General features: G+C 52.8%; 10 protein-coding genes across 10 annotated transcripts; 5 read left to right on the top strand and 5 right to left on the bottom strand.

Annotated features, from left to right (window-relative positions):
- Positions 1-113: 113 nt before the first annotated feature.
- On the top strand, positions 114-678 carry J4E79_004587 (uncharacterized protein; the record flags this gene model as incomplete). The annotated part of the gene is made up of 3 exons (XM_049353470.1): positions 114-170; positions 237-371; positions 424-678. The coding sequence occupies 3 exons, from the start codon at positions 114-116 to the stop codon at positions 676-678; spliced, it is 447 nt and encodes a 148-aa protein (XP_049211918.1).
- Positions 679-812: 134 nt separating this feature from the next.
- Positions 813-1,543, bottom strand: J4E79_004586 (uncharacterized protein; the record flags this gene model as incomplete). Its single annotated transcript, XM_049353469.1, has 2 exons — positions 813-1,211; positions 1,283-1,543. The coding sequence occupies 2 exons, from the start codon at positions 1,541-1,543 to the stop codon at positions 813-815; spliced, it is 660 nt and encodes a 219-aa protein (XP_049211917.1).
- A 2,010-nt stretch (positions 1,544-3,553) lies between these two features.
- Positions 3,554-5,734, bottom strand: J4E79_004585 (uncharacterized protein; the record flags this gene model as incomplete). Its single annotated transcript, XM_049353468.1, has 1 exon — positions 3,554-5,734. The coding sequence occupies one exon, from the start codon at positions 5,732-5,734 to the stop codon at positions 3,554-3,556; it is 2,181 nt and encodes a 726-aa protein (XP_049211916.1).
- A 1,912-nt stretch (positions 5,735-7,646) lies between these two features.
- Positions 7,647-8,597, top strand: J4E79_004584 (uncharacterized protein; the record flags this gene model as incomplete). Its single annotated transcript, XM_049353467.1, has 2 exons — positions 7,647-7,674; positions 7,852-8,597. 2 exons carry the CDS (start codon positions 7,647-7,649, stop codon positions 8,595-8,597), a joined length of 774 nt encoding a protein of 257 aa, XP_049211915.1.
- Positions 8,598-9,093: 496 nt separating this feature from the next.
- On the bottom strand, positions 9,094-12,611 carry J4E79_004583 (uncharacterized protein; the record flags this gene model as incomplete). The annotated part of the gene is made up of 2 exons (XM_049353466.1): positions 9,094-10,516; positions 11,224-12,611. The coding sequence occupies 2 exons, from the start codon at positions 12,609-12,611 to the stop codon at positions 9,094-9,096; spliced, it is 2,811 nt and encodes a 936-aa protein (XP_049211914.1).
- Positions 12,612-13,017: 406 nt separating this feature from the next.
- On the bottom strand, positions 13,018-14,264 carry J4E79_004582 (uncharacterized protein; the record flags this gene model as incomplete). The annotated part of the gene is made up of 4 exons (XM_049353465.1): positions 13,018-13,443; positions 13,504-13,726; positions 13,779-13,954; positions 14,007-14,264. 4 exons carry the CDS (start codon positions 14,262-14,264, stop codon positions 13,018-13,020), a joined length of 1,083 nt encoding a protein of 360 aa, XP_049211913.1.
- Positions 14,265-15,394: 1,130 nt separating this feature from the next.
- Positions 15,395-16,960, top strand: J4E79_004581 (uncharacterized protein; the record flags this gene model as incomplete). Its single annotated transcript, XM_049353464.1, has 1 exon — positions 15,395-16,960. The coding sequence occupies one exon, from the start codon at positions 15,395-15,397 to the stop codon at positions 16,958-16,960; it is 1,566 nt and encodes a 521-aa protein (XP_049211912.1).
- A 1,035-nt stretch (positions 16,961-17,995) lies between these two features.
- J4E79_004580 (uncharacterized protein) lies at positions 17,996-20,874 on the top strand (the record flags this gene model as incomplete). Its single annotated transcript, XM_049353463.1, has 3 exons — positions 17,996-18,155; positions 18,219-18,360; positions 18,396-20,874. The coding sequence occupies 3 exons, from the start codon at positions 17,996-17,998 to the stop codon at positions 20,872-20,874; spliced, it is 2,781 nt and encodes a 926-aa protein (XP_049211911.1).
- A 334-nt stretch (positions 20,875-21,208) lies between these two features.
- J4E79_004579 (uncharacterized protein) lies at positions 21,209-22,585 on the top strand (the record flags this gene model as incomplete). Its single annotated transcript, XM_049353462.1, has 1 exon — positions 21,209-22,585. The coding sequence occupies one exon, from the start codon at positions 21,209-21,211 to the stop codon at positions 22,583-22,585; it is 1,377 nt and encodes a 458-aa protein (XP_049211910.1).
- Positions 22,586-22,806: 221 nt separating this feature from the next.
- On the bottom strand, positions 22,807-23,652 carry J4E79_004578 (uncharacterized protein; the record flags this gene model as incomplete). The annotated part of the gene is made up of 5 exons (XM_049353461.1): positions 22,807-22,842; positions 22,897-23,273; positions 23,335-23,404; positions 23,481-23,576; positions 23,632-23,652. 5 exons carry the CDS (start codon positions 23,650-23,652, stop codon positions 22,807-22,809), a joined length of 600 nt encoding a protein of 199 aa, XP_049211909.1.
- Between the last annotated feature and the right edge of the window lie 61 nt (positions 23,653-23,713).

The following is a 23,713-nucleotide window of genomic DNA, read 5'->3' as shown; positions in this document are numbered from 1 at the left end:
CGTCACTGCATCTCCTATCGTCACATTAAGGTGCAAGTTTTTCTTCGTCGGAACAAATCCTATCCCTTGAACTTACCAAGTGATCATCGCATCTCATCTGCCAACTCGCAGCTATGACCGTCACAGCAAGCATCGAAATCGCATCCTCACCGGAAGATGTCCGCGCAAAAGTACGAGCACCACCTCTCTCGGCCTAATACAAAGCTTGTTTGTCGCGATGCTTACAAGATCGCAAGTTTCTCGACTTCGCATCCCTCCCCAAATACCACAAAGGCTTCTTCGCTTCTCTGACCCCACTCGGCCCCGTCGAACCCGAGAACAAGATACGCGTGGTCTTCTCATCGGGACAAAAGATGGATGCTCCAATCGAAGTACGTCATATCTGTACTACTATGACGCGACATTGTCTAATAGAGTTTGTAGCATAATACACCTACCTCCTTTGCGTGGACAGGGTCCATACCGCTTCTCTTCACAGGCACACATTCTTTCAATTTCGAGCCCAGTAGTACCATTCCGGGCGGCACGAAGTTCACACAAGAAGAGGTCTTCAGCGGCGCGCTGTCCTTTCTCATGGGTGAAAACGCGGTGGCACGACAGTTCGGCTTCCCGGGAAAGACGAAGAAGGGATGGGAGGGCTACAACGATGACCTAAAGGCATGGTGTGAAGCGAAGTGATGCGCGCAATTGTTCAATGTCTGTTGTTCCGGGTATTTGGAGTTGGTGAATACCCTTCATGTTGAGTAAGATATAGACTGTCATCGACTTCCATGCGTAACGGTTCGTTCTCTTTCGTGCTCACGTTTCCTACTTCATGCTTTGACCATGATCTTCCGCCCCTTGAATGCCACCCGAGCAGCAATAAGCAACAGCACACATCCGAATAACAAACACCCTCCGAACACCCACAAGCTAGCAAAACCACTTTGTTCTTGAATCGCACCTCCGATCGGCGTTCCAATCAGCAGCCCCACACCCACGACAGCGAAGGCCTGACCCATCCTTGTGCCGACCTTGTCTCGCGCGTCACTACTCAGCTGAACTACGATGGCGGGTGGAAGCGAGACGAAAGATCCGGAGAAGAAACCGTAGAATGCCATGAGTACGATGATGCCGGCGGAGGAGGTGGCACCCATGAAGCATATGCAGAGAACGCCAGAGATTATGCAGCAAGGGATTACGACGTTAAAAGGGCCGAGTTTGTCGGAGAACTGTTGCGGAGAGAAGTTAGTAACTCCACGCCGAACAAAAGTAGTTTCTGGAGGGTGGCGGAAAAACTTACCAAATTTGGCACTATACGTCCAAAGACACTCGTGCTATTCATGATGGCGAGGAGGTAAAATGCCATGCTCTCACTCGTAATGTGTTCTTGAATAGCGTAGGTTTGTGCATAGAAGAACGGCATGTATAAGCCCATGAAGCCAAGGAAGAATCCCGCGACCATGAGACTGTATGACGGCATCAGGAAGGCGCGCAGGTCGAGAAGAGACCGCGATTCTGCCGGCAGAACGCGGACGCGCATGCAAACATTGGGTACAATCATAGTGGCGAGGACAATGAAGCCGAGCACCCTCGTCGTCCAGGGGAATCCGATTTGAGAGATGAGTTTGTGGAATACGATGGGGTAGATAACGCCGCCAAGCGATGACCCAGCTGCGGCAATTCCAATCACTGTTCCGATCCGGGTAGAAAAGTAGGTTGAAAGGATAGCCACACTAGGGATGAACAGACATCCAGTCCCAATACCGATGCAGAACGCTTGCGCAAGAAGGACTTGCCAGTACGTATGGCATAGACTGAGCATCATCTGGCCCAAAACCAACATGAAGCTTCCCACGATGAGCAGTGCGCGAAAGTAGCCTGCGTCATAAATGGGACCAGTGAGGGCGCCGACCAAGAGGAGCAGGAACGCCTGTATAGACCCGATCCAGGATATGGCTGAAGCACTCGAGCTGGCGAGCAAATTTGTTTCGTAATATGTTTGGAATGTTCCGAATGTATTGATAATCTGTGGTGTAGGGTCAGTTCAGGTCTTACATGAACTCTGTATGTGGCTGTTACTTACGCCCCAAGAGTTGAACAACAGAAAAAATGCTCCGAGAACCTGCAGCCATGCCCAAAGCCCACCATTCGGTACTTCGGACGCGTCGTTCACATTAGGTTTACTCGATCGATCAGGTTCCAGCCTGCTCTCGTTTGTATCTTCATCGTCCTTGTCCTCTATCACGCGTTCCTTATGTGTACTGCGCAGTGAATTCAAAGTCGTATAGGATGGCTGGTGTCTTGGATCCTTCGACGACTCCGCACTGTACTGCGAGTTCAAAGTCGCAAGGGATGGCTGTTGACTAGGTCCGCCAAAGTCCGTCAACTCATAGGAAGCCGGTCCAGTCTGTCTACCGGGGTCCAGCGACGGTACATTTGTGGGTGGCATACTGAACCCGTTCCCGCTGCCAGTGTAGCTGTCGCGAGTGGAAGTGTTGTCGCTGGGTGTCAAGACGGAGCAGTGGCCCGGCAGTGAGTGTCCAACGAGGTTCTTGTTGGAGAAATGGGGTCCTTCGAAACGGAAACTACCAGTAGCAACGCTTGCTGAGAAGCACACAAGCAGGAGATGACGGATAGAATAATCAAAGAGTTGGCGGAACGCGGACTTGGAAAGACGTCTAAATGAGACGTGAATGAGAGACAAGCAGCCCCAGGAGACCATATATCAAGCTTCGGAGTTGACTGGCGGCATCGGCTAGAAAGGGTGCAACACAGACCTGGGCTGCGCTACACTTCCTCCTCTTTCGGGCATATTCTCAAGCAACCGACGGCTCGCTCCAGCCTTGGAAGTTGAGGCTGAGGAAGACATGGCGAAACGTACTTGCTAAGGTTTGTCCAACACTCCGTACTCCAATCGGGGGATTTCGTTATGAGGAACGATCCGGTTTCATGCTTTAGTCAAAACCTTAGGGAGTACAGCCTTGCAGACAACGGCGCGCCACGTGCGCGGCAACAGGCACGTCATGAAACTTTCCTGATTGTTATCTCCGCATTACAGCCGTGCAATTCCGGCCGAGACAGGGCTGTATCCCATCGTCGTACCTTCCAAGAACACTGCGCTTCGCATATGTAGTCTGCTGATACCCTGATGCTATTTTTCCGCCCTTCAGCGCGGCCTATCTAACCCGTGAGATTTCATCCTCCACCTTTGTATACCGCGCTGCGTCTGATTCCGACACATTTGCCTAAGACGCCGCCACCATCATAGAGAAAAGAAAACATTTATGCCGTAATGATGTACAAATCAAAGTCAAGCTGGCATGCTGTCATGATCTTGGGGAATATGCTTCGTCACATCGTAACGTACTTTTGGTGACCGTAGGAAAGGTTTTGGTGGAAGGACTCGCTCACAACGCCTGCGTGAACGCCCATGAACGCTCACTATGCTTACACCCTAAGGAAAGAACCGACCTGGTTTGTATGTCGCCGGCCCGAAAAGTCGTGCCGAATGTCGAATGCTGACATGGGAAAGAACTAACGTCGTCGAGGCTCCACTTGTTCGGACTGCTCCTCATGTGTCGCTGGCCACCCGTTTCGTCGCCAAGCGATGGCCGGAAGGGTGAAGAGGTGATGGCTCGACTTGCTCCACGCGTTCTTCAAGATACACGTTGTTCAAGAGGCCGGCTGGAATGGTACCATCTTGGCTCGGCTTCAACTGGCCCGCCGATGCCTTTTGGCGCCGATTCTCACGCTCATTGACTACTTCGCGCAAGATCTTAGTGGCACCACTCCATCCGAGTTGATTCGCTGTTGCCCGATGATTGAAGAGCCGTTCCACGAGTGGAAGTGGCAGAGATAGCAGAATAGTCGACAGCACGACGGTCGCGTGGCTAGGACGGTGATCATCTTCCGGTGGCGCGTCACCGAACCGAATCTTGCTTAGCCTTGGGTTATGCGCGGCGTTACGTGGTTCAACGAGTGCTGGCAGACGTGGAGCATCTGAAAACTCTGGCGCTATCGCGTACAATTTGAAGTCGGCAGGGAAGGTGTAGGCGATGAACTCGAGAGCGTGATTGAGCAGCATTGAAATGAAGGGGTCTTCTGCATCGGGACCTTCACCTCTTGATCGTGGCCCAGAGCTGGCCTGCAGTGTATATTGCAGTACCTGCTCGACAGTATCCCATCGGAGAAGCATCCGTGCGATCTCAATACCGCGCGCCTGCATGCTAGGCATCTGGAGAGTCCTTGCTGCCGCAATGTAGCTCAGAACTTGTCGCATGCGCATGCGGGCGTCGTTGGAAGGGGACGCTTGGTCGTTCTCGTACATGTAAGGTGCAAGGCCGAACAGGAAGGTCTGGGCAGAAAGGAGCGGGGCGCCATACAGAACCCTGACAGCTTCCTCTAGGGATTCGCCGGTAGTGAAAGGGTCGAGCGCAAGGACATCGACCAGTCGGCGCGCGTCTCTGCTGCGGTGGCTGGGGGCCGGGCTGCGACGAATTGCTTCGGCTATGACAGGGCTCCGCACGACTACGATGCCGTGAACTGGTACTGACATCAGAATGGACTCAGGTGACCGAACTTGGAGGATGAAGTCGGCGAATTCGGGGTTGGCGAATTGGATTGACAAATAGCTGGCAAGTTCAAACGGCGACTCCTCGAGGCGTTCGGTAGGAGGGGCAGTGCCATTCTGGTAGGGCATGGCATGATGCTCGTCCCCGTGGTCTGACGTGGGTACCGTGTCGCCAAATTGTGCCTTGCTTGGTGACTGCGAGTGCGAGGTGCGGGTACCGTTTGCGACAAAAGCTGCCTGTTCCGGCGAGAAGTGACCGTTGGGAGGACCCGGATAGAGGACAGGACCGCTGGGAAACTGCGAGGGTCGAAACTCGGAGCCGTTTGCGTAGGCAGCTTCAGGCGGTGCGACTGCTTGTGGCGGCACATGCCAGGGCGCTCCTGCCTCTGAGGGATGCTGGGCGTGGCCGGGGAAGAAAGGCGCAAACTGCTGGGGACCGAACCCAGGCGGAGGACGTGGCAGCGCGTGCTGTTCGTGCTGGTGCAGCTCTGGCTCTTGAGGAGCCACAGGAGGTGCCGGTGACTCATTCGCGCTCTGGAAGACCAGAGCACCAGCACTGAGCTGGTGGCGGTGCGAGGAAGTGTGAGCGCTGTCGCTGCCTTCTGTGGGCGGTGTCTGCGTGTCCGTCTTGTTCGAGGGATAGAAGGGCGGAGGCAGGTGGGCGGGTATGGTCAGTTTGCGGTGCACTCCGTTCGTGACAGGCTTGGGCTCGGCGCTGGGCTCCACGGGCGCGGGAGGCTTCTCGTCGGCATGGCCGTTGACGTGGTTCTCTGCATCTTGGGAGTTTAGTACGTGCTGCGTCAAAGAAGGAGCCGGTAGTGAATGCTCACCACGAGTGTCTGCCGGTGCCGAGTGGCCATTCTGCAACGGGCCAGGCGCGGCGGTTGCATCGAGCTCTCTCTTTTCTGCGCCCGAAGTGTTTGACTCTGGCGTAAGAGGAGTCTGCACCGCCTCGGCCTGTTGGTTTTCAGTTTGCTCTTGTTCCTGCCTCTCGTGCGCGGATTGCGGCTCCGGCTGCGGCTTAGCTGGTTGGGCGACACTGTCCTTGGTGGAGCCGTCTGGTGTGATGGGTCTGGCTGATGGCTGAGACTTGGACAGACGGTAGGGGATGGCAGGCACGATGCGCGAGCCTGGGCGCCGGTGCTGCTTCTGCGCCGTGGCTGCGCGTGCGGTGTCGGCCATGTTTGCTGGGGCGTGCGGAAGAAAGTGCGACTGAAGATTCGGAAGCGGCTCCAGGTAATTGCGGCTCGATGCTTGTTGCCAATTATCCTGGAGCGCCCTGGGACGGGAGAAGTGTGCGGCGAGGGTATTTGCTACGTGGGGTTAGTCGACAGCAGAGAAGTCCAGGCAGAGATGGAGACATGGCTTCCCCACCAATTTTAGCTGCACACCTCTGACCTCATGGCCATAGCTTAAGCTCCATTTGTCATCCTCCACCGCCCACACTGAAACACCACCACTTTCTTTGTTCCCTTTTCTCTACATACGCGTTGTCGTCGTGCTGCTTAAAGAGACTAATCTACTGGTTGTCGGAAATTACGCCAGTACATGTCGTGCTGATGGGTCAGTGACAGTCAAGGAGGGTCTGCAGGCGGCGACGCTGCGATGCAAAGCAAGCTTCCACAAGAATGATATATTCTGTATGATACAGCGTATCGGCTGACTAGTAATGCAAGGGAATACTGTTCATCAGTTGGCTCCCACTTCATCTAGGTGGCTACCTGTGCATTCCTGCCGACAGCTCCAGTCGAAGCGACTAACGATGCAGAGCTTCCCGAGGTCATGATATTCACATGGACCCTAGACTTCACCGGGTGCGCCTTCCTGCGTCAGACATCAAACCGAAGGCTCAAGCTGGAAGGAGCCACTGACTGACCGCTGGTGGAGAAGGCACGACCTCAAGGCAGGACGAACGGCGCTCCTTTGCAGGGCAGTAACGCTCCTCTTAGCCACATGGCACCCTTATCGCCATGGCTGTCCTTCCGAGTACACCTCAATCTTCTTCTTTGCTATCGCACGATAAACCGAAGTACTGCACCTACAGCTCCGTCACCTTCTCCCGTTTGCCCTATATTTCCTAGTCCAACATTGCCTTTCGTTACACCTCTAGCATGATCCTAGGACAGGCACAACCGATCCGCAATGACAGAACCTCGACGCGATTCTCCAAGCCTGCGCGCCCGTTGAAGGACGGTCGCTGCTCAGATTGTCGAGTACGCGACACCAGAGCCATTTCCGCTAATTACTGCTTGACTACCTGTCCTCATGAGCATGATTTCACTCCTACGCGTACGTTGGCACTAGATGCCATGCGCTTTGACGGCTTCTAACATTTATAGCGAACAAATTCAGCATCCTAGCAGAGCTCCAACACTCGCCCACCGAACCAAAGTGGAATTTCGATTTTGTTCCCACCACTACCGGAAGCACGAGGCGGCGAGGCAAACGGGGAGGAAAGCGCCATAGAAGCAAAGACTCATCTACCAAGGATACTGAACGATGCGAAAATGCAAACATTAGCGCGTTGTGCAAGACCATGGCTGCGTTGCGTCTTAACGAGGATGAGCCGATTAAACCAGGGATGGACGACACTTCTAGCCATAGTCGAAAGGCCGCACCTATCAATCCTCCGTGTTTCGATATCGACAGACCTTCTTGGGCCCCACAATTTCTTCCAGATTCAACAGCTACTGCAACAAGCCAGTCCCAGTCCTCCCAGATCAAAGCACTGCGGTCTCAAATGTCCTCTAATGGCGCAGCGACTAAGCGGCAGAATTCTCAGTTCTTCCCAATCTCCGCTTTTCTTGCCTGTCCCGATCTTTCAGGACGGTTTCCATCCAAGTCTAAATTTCTAGAATCAAAGGCTCCTGAAAAAGGTCCGCAACCCTCAGAGTCTTCAGTCCCTCCTCCTACATCCTCGTCCCACGCACAACACGCCGCAACAAAAGCAGCACATCGTGCACTCACTTCGAGGAGTCTATAGACCAAGCCTACCACATCCACTGACGAGTCAGATATCCAGCAAAAGGGACCACCTCTTCTCCCAACCGTGGCGAATACCCCTTGTACGCCCTGTCCCCTCAGTCTTGTCAACATGTCCTCCAACATGATTGAGCCAACCTGTGTATCCCCTTCTGGTGCATCTCAACCCACCGAACCCGAGACAGCGAATGGAAAAACTGGAACTCCATCCATTGCACATGGCCTTGGGCGGGAACCTCCATTTTTGGACGCTGAAAAGATGAACGTCAACCCGCGTTTTCACGGCTGTTGGCAACGCCGTTCAATACCAACTCCAGCAAAAGTTCGTCAGTCGGAAACGCTGATGAGCTCGGGTCATGCGCGTATCAGGCTGTCACCGCAAGAAGTGACTGTTCCAGCAAAGCCCCACGCGCGTTGCTATATTCCTCAGCAACCCGGTCGAAAGTCCAAGTTCTTCGCCGACGGCAAACTCATCGCGCGCGAGAGCACCTCCACAGCCCAGCAGCCCGTACTCGGAACCCCATCGTTTGGAACAAGCTCATCCACTTCTCCTGCTCCCGAAAGCTCTTCTCGTCCACCCTTTGGGGACCCGTTCAACACGTCGGAGGTAGAACATCCGTGGAACGCTTATCAATGGTATACTGCGCTGTCGGACAAGCCTGCAGCATCTAGCGTGTTCTTCTCAGATATTTTCACATCGCCCAATACGCGGAATGATGAGGACAGCATCCCACAGCGCTCACCAAACCTCGACATCAGCCACGTGAACTCCAAACCATCCACGCAAGACAATCACAGGGCCACAATCTCCAAAGTGCTTGCACTCCTTGAAGCTGAACATAAAGAAAGCGTCTCCAAATCAGACACCGATGACTTCGACACTGTTAGTCTTCTTTCCGAGTACGATATCATCGATCCGGTAACTACGAAGTCCATGGCGGATTCCTGGGAGGAAGTACCTACACCACCCGAGACTACGGTTGATGTCGAACCCATTGACGACTCCGACTGCGACGATGAAGATGACGAGTATTACTCTGAGTCTTACTTCCAGTCTCACTAGGAGGAGACACCCGCCACACCTACCAGTGCTGCACGATGGACGAGTGATGGTGCCAGCACGAGCGCAGTGGAATGGCCTACTTTGCAAGAGGCGATGAAATTGCGACATACTGGAGTTGACGAGAGTACGAGTCCGACGAAAGATGACGACGAGATTAAATATTGGGACGGTGTTACAGATTGGTTCATGTGAGGTCGCACGCTTGTATAGTGAGTGCGTCTCGTTGATGTCGATTTCGAGAGTGTTGCGGCTATGATGGTGTTCGTTTGGGATTCCGTGTGGGTCTGCTTGAATCGTGTTGTCTCTTTCTGTCTCTGAAATCCCTAGAACAATGGCAGTATACATTTGATCGTGCGTCTGATGTCACTACTGTGAGCTGATATATTGCAATGGTGTCTTGCCACGTTCTCAACACACGCATAGACCAAATGCTATCTTTGCATGTAATTGTCATCGGTATTATCGTATAAATATGACTAGAAAGACACTGAAGAATCTAAACATCTCTAAACACCTCTTTCTCAAAGTCCTTGCACAAATCATTGAATGGCAGCCATTCGTCCTTGTCCGACTTTGCCCCGCCCTTCTCCGCGATTGGGCTCCACCACGCCTGCTCCACGCCCGCATCATCATGTACTACAGCAACGGGCGCGACCGGTCCCATGGCATTCGACTCGTACAACTTCCTAGTGTGATTGAAGTACCACATGCGATCCCAGACCGAAACGCGGAGGGACTTGAGCCCATCTCGATGCGCATTGTGGTGGATCAGGCCAGGAACGACACTCGTCCACATGTTCGTGTAGAGAGGAACATCGTTCCAAGACTTCTTGTCGGGAAACTTCGCATCTGGAGCGACGACTGCGGGGCGGAATGGTGGTTGCGACTCTGTAATGTCCTGGGCAAGGTCGTGGACGCGTACTGGCGCGATGTTGAGTTCAGCAGACGCTTGCGCGATGGACTTGGAGTCGTCATATGTTACCCATGCTGAGTCTTCTTCTGCGAAAACTGTCGGATGACCAAGCAGACTGGCATAATCCAGTCCGATGCCAAACTCATCTGGCTTGCCAGCCTTGTGCTCGCGCAAATGCCGCTCGGACTGCGGGCTGAGGATGCTTTTTCTCCCCGTCAACCAATCCCCCGTCTTTTGGAAGAAAGACCTGTGCCGTTGTCTCATGACCTCGCGTTGAAATTCCTGGTCGCCGAAAATCTCACTGAAGATCTTCTGGTCGCTGCCAAAGTTGCGGTCTTTATCTGCCTTCTCCATGGCGCGTTCGAAGAGCGCTTTCATCGCGCCCACGCGGCCCATGGCATCTCCGGAGTTGAGGTACCGTTGACGGAACTTGACGTATGGATTCTTATCCCAGCCGATATCGGTATCGGTCTGCGGGCCGTAGATGTCTTCTGGCAGCGAAGACTGCGGTACAGCATAACAAGGGGGGTCCTCTGGTTTCCACGGCCAACACCGCTTCTGCGCGGAGAAGACAATATCCTGACTTATGCCCTCTGCAGCCGCGGCTCTCGATCCCATGGTCTTCCGTATTCGCGCATTCGCCGCGTCGTTGATAGCGTGGAAGCGCGAGATTAACGCGCTGGGTCGTAGTTGAAACCAGATGTCGTATCCATCCACCAGCAATACCAAGTCGTCGTCGCGTTCCGGTCCAAGTTTACGCAGGTATTCGAGCACACCACTGATCTTGGCGATATGCGAACCTCCAGCCACTAGCGATTTATCGTCAAATGTGGCGCCCCAGTTGATCAGCGTAGGGGTTGGGTACCCAGCCACTGCAGCGCTGAGCATCGTCTTGCAAAGATTGACATCTTTGTGGTCCGCAGGGATGAGGACGTGGAGGATAGAGGAGTGTTTCGCCTTGTTCTTGCTGCTCGACGAGAAAGCAGTGGGAACAAGATGGCGGTCGCTGTTGACGGTAGTAATGAAGACAACAACGAGTATAAAAGATGCTGCGAAAAGTATCCAACGCCGGCGACTCCAGCCTGGTAGGCGCGCGACCGCGTCGTTGGAGAGTTGCTTGTACCCGCGCATCATCCAGAAAACCGTGCTGACACGGCGGAACTGTGAAGCTCACGTTGCGAGATAATGCTTGCGACAGCGCCGTAGTTGGCAGTGCATCTGCACCCGGCCGAGCGCATTATTCATGTTGGTAATGAGCTGTCACCGATGGCAGTTCGCCTTCTTAGGATCTAAACTTACACTTGAGCTAGTCGGATATCCCAGCCGTGCGGCGTCAACTCCGGGAGGTGGCGGATGGGCGTACACTAGTGGGTCTACTTGCCGGCACCATCCGGAAGAGGTGTGCCGAGATGCCGTCTCTTTGGTGGCTTGGACCATCTGCTCGGTAAACTGCCACGACAGGGGCGGCGTGGCTATGTGAACAGGAGCGAAATTAGGCAGTAAGATTTGTGCATTCCACTCTTGGTGCCAGTTCGATGAGAGACCTTACATGTGATCGTACAGTTTGGTGTGAAACACAACGTTGCTATTAAGATTTAGTAAATTCAACGCCTGATGCTTCGCGATCAATGGTATATAGTGTCCCAAAACGAGACTTTCTCTGGCTCTCCACTGTACAACGCAGGTTCATGCGACTCGCAAAGAGATTTCCACGAGAGCGATGCCCCCTGGTCACTCCAAGCCCCCGACTTCTCCTCTGGCTCGCCTACTTTACTGTCGTACGGCATGTTCTTGGTCCACCGAACTCCATTGATAGGATCTGGCCCAATCTTCTCGTCGTTTACTTGAGATGCCGCGCGTTGAAGGCGCTCAGCCTCTCCAGAGTACCACATGCGGGGCCACCAAGTGTCTCGAAATGACTTGTCGCCTGTGAAGTGGAGCACTGGGAAAGGCTGGCCAGTAACTGTGTTGAAACCCAGAGACACATCTCGCCACGAAGTTTCCTTCAAGGCCGGATCATCTGATATAGCAGCAAATGGCTTCCTTGACTGCAGCACGTCCTCCTGTAGATCAATCCTGTACGGCTCCACGGATTTCGATGATGAAGGAAGCGAGGATTGGTTCGTCGCCATCCAAGCAATGTAGTTCCTATACCCCGCAGCTGTTTGGAATAGGCTCGATCGATAGTCCAGCCCAATGTGATATTCAGTCACTTCGCCTTCCTTGAGCGTTGGTAGGTCAATTTCTTGAACTCCTTCGGGCATCCCGTAGGGCTTATCTCCATGCGATAGTATGCGCGCATACTCTTGATCACCCCATACGTCTGCAAAGTACTTCTGATCGGAGTTGCGCAGCACGTCTTCGGGATTGTACGTCTGCTTGATCTTTTCTTGAGTTGCACGAAACATCTCGCGCATTTCGCCAGCGGGCCCGATGATGGTGCCTGAGTTCAGCCAGCGCGGTCTTGCGTGATTCATATCACCCCATCCATCAGTGTAAGGGCCAAAAGCGTCGGGGTGAAGAGGTGAGTCAGGAACGACCCAGCACGCTAAGCGAAGAACATCTTCTGGCCAGCATACTTTGTCAGGGCCGAAAAGGATGCTGTTGTAAATCTTGTGTTTCCGCATATGGCTTTTGCCGTACCGGTTGACCAGCCGATCATTGGCGGCAGCCGTTTCTTCGAAGTAACGCTTTAGCAAGACATCCGGACCGAGCTGGAACGTAACATCGAAGCCATCCACCAGTAAGACTATGTCTGTATCTTGTGCGGGGGACAGACTCTCGAGGTAGCGAAGAGGACCCGCGATTTTCGCAAGGTGAGTTTCTGCAGCGTTGAATGCGCCCGCTCCTGCCCAGTCGATGAGAACGGGAGGTGGGTACAAGAGCACCGACGCGGAGAGAAGAAGGCGGCACAAGTCGAGACCACTACTCGTAGCTACAATGAGCAGGTGAAGACGCGATTCTTGGATATTCGCGGTGAGTGGATCTTGTACCGCGGCTTGCCGTATGGTGTCGAGGGAGTTGAGATGTAGTGCAGTCCAGAAAACTACCAGGGTCGCGAAAACCAGGGTTCCGAAGACGAGAGTCCTAGGACGAAGCATGGCGCAGGTGTATTGAGCCACAGCCGTCTGAAGGCGATTATGATATGATCAGTGGTAATAGAGCGCTAATTTTAGGCCAGCCATAGCCCACAAAACTCTCCTTTGGCATTGATACCGTGCAGCCCCGTGGTCAGGCAGACCTCGGGAGCGTGGCGTCACCCATGGCAATCTCGTATGGTGAGCTGCATGATTGGCATAAATGGCATGATTCCGAAAGAAGTTGATAGAGCGAGGCATACTACCAGGATATCGGGAAAGACGGATGCTAGTGTCTTACTCGGATCCAGGCTCCAAGCGATCGGTTGGACGCACGTCTGGGGTCACAGAAGAATCACATGTGCACGGACTCTGTTCTCGCTAGAGTAGCGCGTCACGCTAAGAAAGCGCGACGCCATGTGTCATTCGCTCATCCACTTGCTCTCGCCTTTGACTTAAGCTCTATACTACTGTACCACGCTCCACCTGCCAGAGCGAGCAGGATGCCCGCGCCGTTCATCGGACTGACAGGCACGTCCCACAAGAAGGCTCCCAATACGATGGTCAGACATTGCTTGAGATTTGCACAGATGGTCAAGGTCAACGCGCCCGCCAGCTTGTTCGTCTCGAAAGACGCGACATTGAGGCCGAATGCGAGCAGGCCGTTGCCCGAGACTGTCAGAATCCTTTCCCTTGTAAAGTGTCCGGCATTCACAAAAGCAAGAAATTCTGAGAATTCGCCAATGAGCACCGAGTACAGCAGAGATTGCACTGCGGCCAGGGGCCCCATGCGGAGGAGCAGCTCCAGAGCGGGTAGTCGCAGGCGCCCCGTCATCAAACGGTTGGTAACAACGGTCTATTTCGAGCTGTTAGCATCCTTCGCGAGAACGTGCATAATCCTTCGGGTATTACTTACCTTTATGGCAGCGAGGACCACACCGATGAGTGTCAGGGTGAATCCAATGGCGGTGAAGTAGTAGTCACCAAAGGTAGCCAGTCCGACGCCTAGCATTACCGGGACGATGGACAGATACGTGATCAGTGCATATCTTCGGGAGAAAATAACACGGTATATCAGAATGGTAAAGAGCGGGCATGTCGCTCGCATGATTTGATGGAAGGGAACAGAGACCATAGCTCTTTGCGAAGTTATTAGCGTACGAAGATGTATGTAAGGTAATGGAAACTTACAACGACAGATTTGACATTGCAATGTTCAGCGTGAACAAGAGCGAGAACATGAAATGGACCAGATGCTCGCGCGGCGTCAGCCTCGTTAGCTGGAAATGCCCGAACATCAAGAAGACTGAACTTCCAAGAGCAGCACTTCCGGTATGTACCGCTGTGAGAATCCACGGGAACGGAAACTGGGTATCTCGTTAGCTAAATCGACTCCTCGTATCTGCTCCTGCTACATACCGAACCCATAACAGCTTTGTTGTAAAATGTGAGACTCAAGTTCATTATAAAATAAGTCGCCAGGTATATGAACGTCTTCGTCCTACTGGCAGCTGGCTCTGTAGGACGCTGAGAAAGCACATGCTTTCCATCTTGTTGGCTTTCGAGGTCCAGTAGCGGTTCATTCTCCTTGATATCCAGTTCAACAGGATATTGCTCATCGGTTTCGGCCACTTGGTTGAGTACAGGCTCGGCCTGAGCCATTTCGAATTTCTCCATGATGTTGTCGTCTTTGTCGGTCGACGTGAGGAAGGAGTCGCGTGCTACCTCGCGATGAGGCGTTTCGACAGTCTAAGGGATGTTCAAATTCAGGTGGCTGAACCGGTATTTGATCCGACAAGTATTAGTTGAAAGAGATTATAGCGTCACTGTGGCTAGGGCCAACAAAGTCTCTTCGCGTCTAATCCTCAACCACGACCGGATAATGCTGCGGTTGGCCGACACCTTAGCTCCTTCGCATGCCTGTCTGCCCAGGACCCGCTGAGAACGGTGTGTGCCGTGTCACACGATGGATCCGGGTAAGGTGTGGCTGTCGGGGACCGGAGTTAACACTGCATCTCAAGCAAGGGCGAATAATGTGTAGTGGCTGCACGTGTGCGCTGGCCCGCTGAAACTGTGCTGACCATTGACTGCGCCATGAAGTCCAACTAAGCCATAGTTTGGGCACAGTGGCTTCATCCGCTGTAATCATGCGTTGCCGGGTTCCGATATTAGCAGAATAAGAACAGTCCCTATGGGTTAGTGTCCTATGACACTTGGCTTCTCTGCGCGTTCTCTGGGGCGGAGCGAAAAACTGCGTAACTCGGGGCGGAGCTTGGAGTCCTGCAACAGAACTAACTGAAAAGCTACGCGCATAGCCATAGTGGCCAAAATGCGAAATCGATGTCAAGCCTCGCCGAGTGGTGGAGTACTCGTGCTAAGGATTACATCACAAAGATAACATGCGACGTTACTAAGAAGGCCCCGGCTGGCTTGGCAGGCACCCCATCAATTGATCCTTGTGGCGTCCCCGGTACTTCCGTCACGCTAGCGCTCATCACCATCATGTCACCCAACCAAGCGTTTCCTAGCCGTCCGATACGTTCAGGTCCATCCTCGGCACCAGTAGTTGCCAAAATGAGATCGTGTAAACGATAATAGAAGATGCCGATAGCCGTCCAGGCGACCATGAGTATCTTCGGCCGCTCGGTCCGTGACTATGGCTGGTGGATACTTCATCCAACATCTCGATACCCTTGTGTACCTATAGGTATCCGGCTCACTTCCACGAAGGCTTCTTTGTCCTTGTCCTGCTCAATTACCAGGCATCCTGTTATACACTCGTTTTTGCAAACCCTCACACACTCCTCATGTCTAGTCACACACGGCAAGATGCGCCCACCCCAGCGCCCTCATACCGCTCCACCCATGAGTCCAAATTGTTCGGACGCATAACCAAGATATGTTGTATCGGTGCAGGATACGTGGGAGGACCGACTTCGGCAGTCATGGCGAACGCCAACCCCGACATTCAGGTGACGGTGGTCGATTATGACAGCAAGCGCATTGCTGCATGGCAATCTGAAGATCTCCCCATCTACGAACCTGGCCTCATGGATGTGGTCAAGCCAGCCCGCGACGGCATCTCCAACAAGCGAACGCCAAACCTCTTTTTCTCCACAGATGTCGACCGCGGCATTGCCGAAGCCGAACTCATCCTGTTGAGCGTCAATACCCCCACCAAGACATTGGGTCAGGGTGCCGGACATGCCAGTGAGCTTTCCTATTTGGAGTCTGCTGTGCGAAAGATTGGTGCTGTTGCTACAGGCAACAAGATCATCGTAGAAAAGAGCACTGTGCCATGCCGGGCGGCAGATACGCTGCGAGATGTTCTGAGAGCAACGAGTAGACCTGGCGTCGAGTTTGAGATCCTATCAAACCCTGAGTTCTTGGCCGAGGGAACCGCTATCCAAAATCTCTCGAACCCTGATCGCGTTCTCATCGGCTCTCTTAAGACTCCTCAAGGGTTGGCGGCTGCACGAGCTCTTTCTCAAATCTACTCAGCTTGGGTCAGCCCAGATCGCATCATCACGATCAACTTGTTTAGCTCCGAGCTGGCCAAGCTAGCTGCAAATGCACTGCTCGCTCAGCGGATCAGCAGTGTCAATGCACTGGGTGCCATGTGCGAGGCAGTAGGCGCCGACATCGATGAGGTGTCCTATGCCGTTGGATTGGACAACCGCATTGGGTCTCGAATGCTCAAGGCATCGGTCGGCTTTGGTGGCTCCTGCTTCCGCAAAGACATCTTGTCTCTTGCATACATCGCAGAGTCCCTGAACCTGTTTGAGGTCGCCGCTTACTGGCGATCAGTAGTCGACATAAACGAGTACCAGAAGGACCGATTTACCCGCCGCATAGTGCGATGCCTGTACAATTCGCTTTCGAACAAGACGCTTGCTATTCTTGGCTTTGCATACAAGAAGGACACAGGAGACACTCGCGAGTCAGCAGCTATCACAGTCGTCAACAACCTACTTGCTGAAGGTGCCAACGTCAGGATCTACGACCCACAAGTCAAGGAATCGCAAATACTGCACGACATCGAGAGCAGTAACCCGAGTCCGCAGAGCATCAAAGGCAGACTCACGGTCTGTTCCTCGACTTACGAAGCGTGTACCGATGCCGACGCCGTGGTCATATTGACGGAGTGGGACGAGTTCAGCAACAAGCAGCCTACGAGAAGCGGGCATGTTCGCGGCGACTCAGTACACAACGGTGATGTGGATACAACGCGCAAGGAGATATCATGGAAGCGCGTTTCGCAGGTCATGCGCCGTCCAATGTACGTCTTTGATGGACGTAACGTCGTCGATCCTGTGCCTCTCGAAGCTCTGGGTTTCCGGTACGAAGGTGTTGGTAAATCGAGGGGGTTGTAATCGGTCTGAATGTTTCAATGTCGAGATATCCAATTTGCTTATTTACTTAATGAGGTGTAGAGTTAGTACCCAGGTTCGGCGTTGGTCAACCGCTGTTGCAGCAATAGACGGTAGGATGGTAGCTCTACCTAGGTAGTAATCAGCTTGCTATTCCGATACAGATCCTTCAAGATGTTCTCTTTCACGTCGTTTCAGCTGATTGACTTCTTCGACCGCGGCAGTAGTTTGTCAGTGCTGCGAACGTCGTTGGTGATGGGGCAAGGTTGTACGCGTCAACTGGTGAGATGTTGCCCCACCTCGCATCCATCGTGTTTTAGGTTAGCGCCGTACCTGGACGCCTGGACGCGCGCGCCCCCGGGGCTGCGCCTGGCAGGCGCCTTCCAGCCCAACACGCTTCGCACTTCTCTAAGGGATCAATCCTGCCCATGGGCACTGTAGCACGACTATCGCAACATTCTGACTCTTGATATGCCAATATCAACTCAACAAAAATTTGGGCATGCTCACTTTCAAGAGGGCTGCTGCCTAAGGGCGCGTGAATTGATCGCACGGGTTTCTTCGCGCGTCTGCTGTACGCGCCTTCAGCGAATGACTTTCTAGCAACCCATGTCGATGCATCACAAGTCGTCGCAGCCTTGCTGTGCCGCGCTCATGCGTAAATCAAGGTCTCTCTGGATGCCCCGCGGTGGATTCCTCGTCGCTGGGTGTTCCTTGCCCGTAGCTTCTTTGCCTTCAGTCAGCCCTCCCGTCCTCCCCGTCATGGAAGCCTTTGGCGTCGCTGCAAACATCATCTCGATCATTCACATCACAACAGAAGTTGTCAAGCGGCTTAACGATTTCAGAGCGACAACCGAGGGTCTGCCAAGGGCATTGAAGTCACTCAGCGTCGAGCTTCCAACGCTGATAAATTCTTTGAGGCGCATTCGGCAGGCTATTGACGATGGTAGGGTTTCTCAAGAAAGCCAGGAAGCGTTGGAACCACTTATCAAAGACTTCGAACTTCAAATTCAGGCTCTGTCGGATATCATATTCAAGATGCGCCCGCGGGTCAACTCAAATGCGTCTCGCAATCTCAAAGCCGTTACAAGCTTTCGTTATGACAGCGAAGTGAAGCACATAGAAGGTGTAATCAGAGGCTATGTGTCGACATTGACATTGGAGTCTGCTATCGCAGCTGATAACAGAGGTGGCGCAGGTATGTTGGCGTCGCCCATGATAGAACGTGGGCTTCATCGATCTAACAAACAACAACTTGCAGTTTCACAGCCACTTCTGACGCCGAGATTCATCTGTCCTTTTGGCAAGGATGTCGACTTCATCGAGAGATCTGTGCTTGCTGATCTCCTTGTTTTGAGGGGACCTGGATCGCGACATGCGCTTGTGGGAGCAGGCGGCATCGGGTACGTACACAACCACCCGGCTGAACTATCTACAGCCTTCGCATTCCCCGTTGCCCAGCACGGCAATTTGCAGCAGCTAAAATTGAGAACAGAAAGTCACAGATTGCAATTGAGTACGGTTACAGAGTCCAACGAGACTTTCCAAACACATGGGTTTTCTGGATCGATGCGGAGAATATTACGAAGATGGAAGAGAGCTATCGTGAGATTGCCAGAATTTTGCGCATCAATGGCGCAAGCGACAAGGACGCGGATGTCTTTGGTCTCGTCTACGATTGGCTGCGCAACGAAGCGAATGCAACATGGTTGATGATCATCGACAACGCGGACGACAAGGACGTCTTCAACCGTCTACCGCCGAAATACAAGGGATCCGACCAGTCCAAAGAGATACGAGAATTCATACCGCAATCTTCAAATGGCTCAGTCCTAGTCACGTCGAGAAGCCGAGACGCTGCTTTTCAGATCACCTGCAATTACAAAAACATAAAGCATGTGGAGCCAATGAGTGAAGCAGAGGCAATCGCGCTCCTACAAACGCATCTAGAAGATAGCCACGAAGATGAGGACAAGAGACTACTTGTTGAGACTGTCGACTACATCCCGCTCGCAATTACTCATGCGGCAGCTTATATCAGCAGACGGTCCTTACCAATACGCGACTATTTACAAGAGCTTAGCACGAAGGATGAGGAAGATTCAAACGCCTTAGAAGAGGATATTCCACAGCTACGTCGTAAGGCAGGGCGTTCCAACTCAATCGTCAAGACATGGAAAATCACATTCGAGTACGTCCGCAAGACCATGCCTTCGGCCTCTAGGCTCTTGTCGCTGATGTGTCTCTTTGATCGACAGGACATTCCGGAGGCGCTTCTCCAGGGGCAATACAGCGAAGTGATACTTTCGTCACGGAACATCCGCAAATCATGGTGGAAGCGACGGCCTCATACGCGCCGAAAGAAAATAGAGCAACAGTCGTTGTCTTGTCCTAAGAGCCTCCCTCGTGACTTTGAGGACGACTGGCTCGCTCTCAGGGATTTTAGCCTGATCAAGATGAACAGGGACAGGAGGCATTTCTCTATGCATCCGCTGGTGCAATTCACGACTAAAAGGTGGCTCGTTCAACATGATGAGCTCGATATCTGGAGTCAACACTTCATACGTATCCTCGATGATAGATTTCACGACTCAGATGACGGTGACTTCAAGAGATGCGAGCCTCTGATCGCACATGCATATGCTGCCATTCCGTACCGGCCATCGAATGCTGCCATACATCCCTTACGTGCATGGGCATCGCTTACCAGGAAGATTGCGCGTTACTACGACCAAAGAACCGGGCTTGAGATAGCGCAAGATCTTTACCGCGTTGCGGCTGAGGCTTTCGAAACTACAGGAGGTAAAAAGACACCCGAAGCACTCAAATGCCGTAAACTGCAAGCACTCCTACTTTTCCAGACAGACAGAAATGCGGAATCGGAAATTCTGTATCGCCATATCTTACGCTTGCAGCAGAAAGCTCTCGGCCATGGACATCTCGATACACTGGATACCATGGATCGCATAGGCGATGTATTATCTTTTCAACGCCGTCGTTCAGAAGCCGAAGCAATCCAAATGCAATCGCTCGAAGTCAGAGTCCGCAATTTTGGTCTTGCGCATCCCAGCACGCAAGAATCCCTTACCAAGCGCGGCTATTTTCTTCTAGCAGGAAGTCGCTATAATGAAGCCTACGTCACCTGGAAACAAGCCTCTGAAGCACGAAATGTAGCACGCGATACTAGCTGGGTCAAGGAATTGGATCTAATCGGGTTGAGATTGCAATTAGATGGTCGATCCGCCGACGCGGAGTATTATCTAAGAGAGTCGCTTTCAGAGAAAGAGCGTATGTTTGGCGAGGACAATGACTCCACAGTGCCCGAAGCTGCTGCAACACTGGCACGCATCTTACTTTCTCAAGAAAAGTACATCGAAGCAGAGGCCCTGCTACGTCGTGCACTTTCTTGGTACGATTCCAGCGAGTTTTACGATAATCCAGAGCGCTTCCAGACGATGAGTGACCTCGCCCATACAATCGCACATACGGACAAACTTGAAGAAGCAAAAGAACTGGCCATAGTTTGCCTTTCATGGCGAACTGAGAGCTTCGGCTCACATGGTCGCGAAACTCTGGAGATCATGTGGATACTAGCCGGAGTACTAGAGAAACAGGGGAGCTTTGTGCGGGCTTTGCAGAAGTATCGTGATACGTATGAAGGTGCGAGACAGACGCTGGGAGAAGCGCATGCGGATACAAAAGACTACAAGCGTGATTACGAGAAGCTTGAGCAGGCTATGTATCAGAAGAGCTCGGCGATATCAGACGAGAACTGGGATGCAGCGACGATAAACTCTGCATTCCATCTCAGTAACGAGAATACAGGTGCAGGGGCTCAGGAACCAGGTGCTGTGCTCTTCGACGTGACCGAATCTGAGAAAAAAGGATATGATGGCACTGTCATAGCAGCTCGATAACCATGGAGAGTATGCATATGCGGAATCAGCATCTCAACGAGTGCTCTATAGAAATCGGAGTGAATAGCAGAGTGAATGCTCAGTTGTTGTTATTACAAAATGTCCGCGCTGCGTCATTCACTGAGCTTTGCGACCCACCCCGTTGACATAATCCCACACTCACGCGCACTTCGCTATACAACATTGAAAATTCATGTCCTGCAGTCCGTATCCTTCTGACTGCGTGATACGAGCACGAGATCTTCAACATCGTCTCTTCCATTCTGCCGCTCCAAACCGCAATCGCATTTTCGCAACAGCGCTTCTCCACCCACTAGTATCACGCGACTAGAACATGGCCTTGCCTACACCGAAAATCGTACCCAAGGCCTCTGCGCTCTTCTTGCCGTACGAGATCGAACTCTACCAACGCTGGCGCAAGTCCGCCTTTGGTATCGCTGTTGAAAACGATGACGATGTCCTCCTACCCACCGCGTTTGAGTACATGGACTTCATGGAGTGGCGCGCCAGACAGTGCTCGAAACTCGACGGGACTCAAGAAGCGGAGAGGAAGTCTCCAGATCCATCATTTTCGGGATATGTATTAGCGGAGCGATGTGGACACCCTCTACATCCTGGAGATCCACGTCCAGATGCTCTAAGACAACCAAAGGACGAAATAGAGGAGGAAGGCGAGGAAGAAGGCGAGGAACAGGATACGATTGCTTGGTGTTCAATGTGTCTTTTGCAGATTCATCTCAAGCTGCTTGCCGAGTTATGGGATAAGTGGTTGAACTCCGGCGGCCCGTGGCGTGTCTTACGTCCCGGCTCCACAGCGGAAGGCTGGCAGATTGCCAAGCGAGCATACTATATGCGGAAGACCAACCTAGTCAACGTTGTCGATAACTTGGAGGATGTCGCGCGATTGGAAGATACCTGGGAGGCTGCGCATCCCGCTGCGGACGTGGAGGTCGTTCGTGCGTACAGCGCCAAGACGGCAGTGGATGTGTATGCGAAGGGTGTTCAGTTTCCTGCACGCGTAGCAGGACCGGATGAAGTAGCTCCCCGAACACCAACAGGCAAGGAACGAAAAAAGCGCCTCTCGTACTCACCAGACACACCGGAGGATACTCGTCATCGCTCTAGTGCCGCTTTCGCTCGACGCTGCCTTGCCTACGACCCTGAGTCACCCCATCGATGTCCTGAAGAGGATGGATGGGCTGAGACATCGTTCAAGAACAGCTGGGAGTACAATGTACGGCAATGTCGCACCCTGCTATGCAACAAATCGCCCAATGAACCCGACGTCACTTACCGCGAACTCGCCGACGAAGCTTCAAAAGATACCCTCATCAACGGCATCGAAGAGTGGCTCGGCAAAATGCAAGATGATTGGAAGCAGCCCTGGGTTGACATTTTGCTGGCTACAACCGAAATGTTTCTTGTCTGGCAAGATCCGCGTCACGACGATGATGCTGACACGGATTTCAACAACTGGGACAGGACTGAGACACTCGTGGGCACCAACCTAGAAGCTTATGCGCGGCAAATTGGCGATATCGACGAGGAGGATGAGACCGAGCTGGTACAAGCAGAGGTGACAGAGGACTTCTTCGACCAGGATTCCGTTGCGTCTGACTCCGACTCCGACTCAGATGAAGACGAAGACGAGCTCCCTGATCCGATGGATCTAGAAGAGGACGAGGAAGTAGCCATCAGTGTAGATGAATAGGAAACGCCAGCTCGGCTACACAGCGCAGACGCTGGAGCAGAATCCTTACCGATGCTTATCCAGTCGACATGTAAATTCTTCAGAGCAAAATGACAAGTAAGGAAATTATGAGATAATCAGCCTTGACATGTGGTAATAGGTATGCAAGACTACTTGTCTCGAACACAAGTCAGGTATCAACGCCCAATAAAATGATAAATTCGCCAAAACGTGCCCGGACTTTACATGACAATACAGCAAGAGTTTTGCTTCTTAGCCTGTGACTGTGTTAGCATGACCGAGCTTTTAGTTGCCAGCTCTTGAACACTCACCTGTGTGTAGAACATCTTGCTCGATGCACTCAGCTCATCACTCTTCTGAACTAGGTTGTCAATCTTCTCTCCTCGCTCCAACACACTCTCGATGGTCTTGTGTAGCACAATCTTGGTCTCGTCCAACTCTTTTTGGATCTTCATTATGCTGTCGGCCTGTTGTGGGTCTTGGTACTTGACGATGTAGTCTTTGAGCTCGGGGTAAGACATGTTGGCTGATTCGGTCGCGTTGGCGAAAGCGGAGCGCGGGTATTTGGAGAGGAACTCGTCGCAAACTTTGGAGAGAAGCTGGTGGGCTACGAGGGAGGGGTATTCGTGGTCGGTGATCATGAGACCGCACACGCCTTCGGAACGGCCGTAGGCGTGGAATGTGTAATCTGGACGCGCTCGATTAGCATATGTCTGCGCATGAAGCGGCTACGCTGATGAAGGACGTACCTGACTCCTCGACATCCTGTCTTTGCCCTGGTAGTGTCCTAGAAGCGACTGTCTTTGCTGTGAACGACATCTGGACTGCTATCAGCTTGTGTCCCTCGGTCCGTGTGACCTGCCACAACTCTGGCTGTGCGGTGAAGGTGACGTACGAACTCTCCGACGCTTCCCCGTGTGAAGCGGCCGAAGCTGGACAGATCGCGCTCGGCGCAAAGTTCGATCGCGGGTTTGGTCTCATTCTTGAGGATCTGTACATGGTTAGTACTCATCCGAGACTGGAAGCGGCGGTGAATGGGCTCCTACACCAATATAGAGGACCTTCATATTGGCGGCGGGTTTATTTTATTCGTGAGGAAGGTGAGTGGTGAGACTGGTAGGGCAAGGT

This window comes from Alternaria viburni (assembly GCF_023758015.1).
Source record: "Alternaria viburni strain BMP 2772 chromosome Unknown scaffold_8, whole genome shotgun sequence".
NCBI classification, from domain to species: domain Eukaryota; kingdom Fungi; phylum Ascomycota; class Dothideomycetes; order Pleosporales; family Pleosporaceae; genus Alternaria; species Alternaria viburni.
Note: the sequence above shows the minus strand (reverse complement) of the source record. Positions and strands in the feature narration are given on the sequence as shown.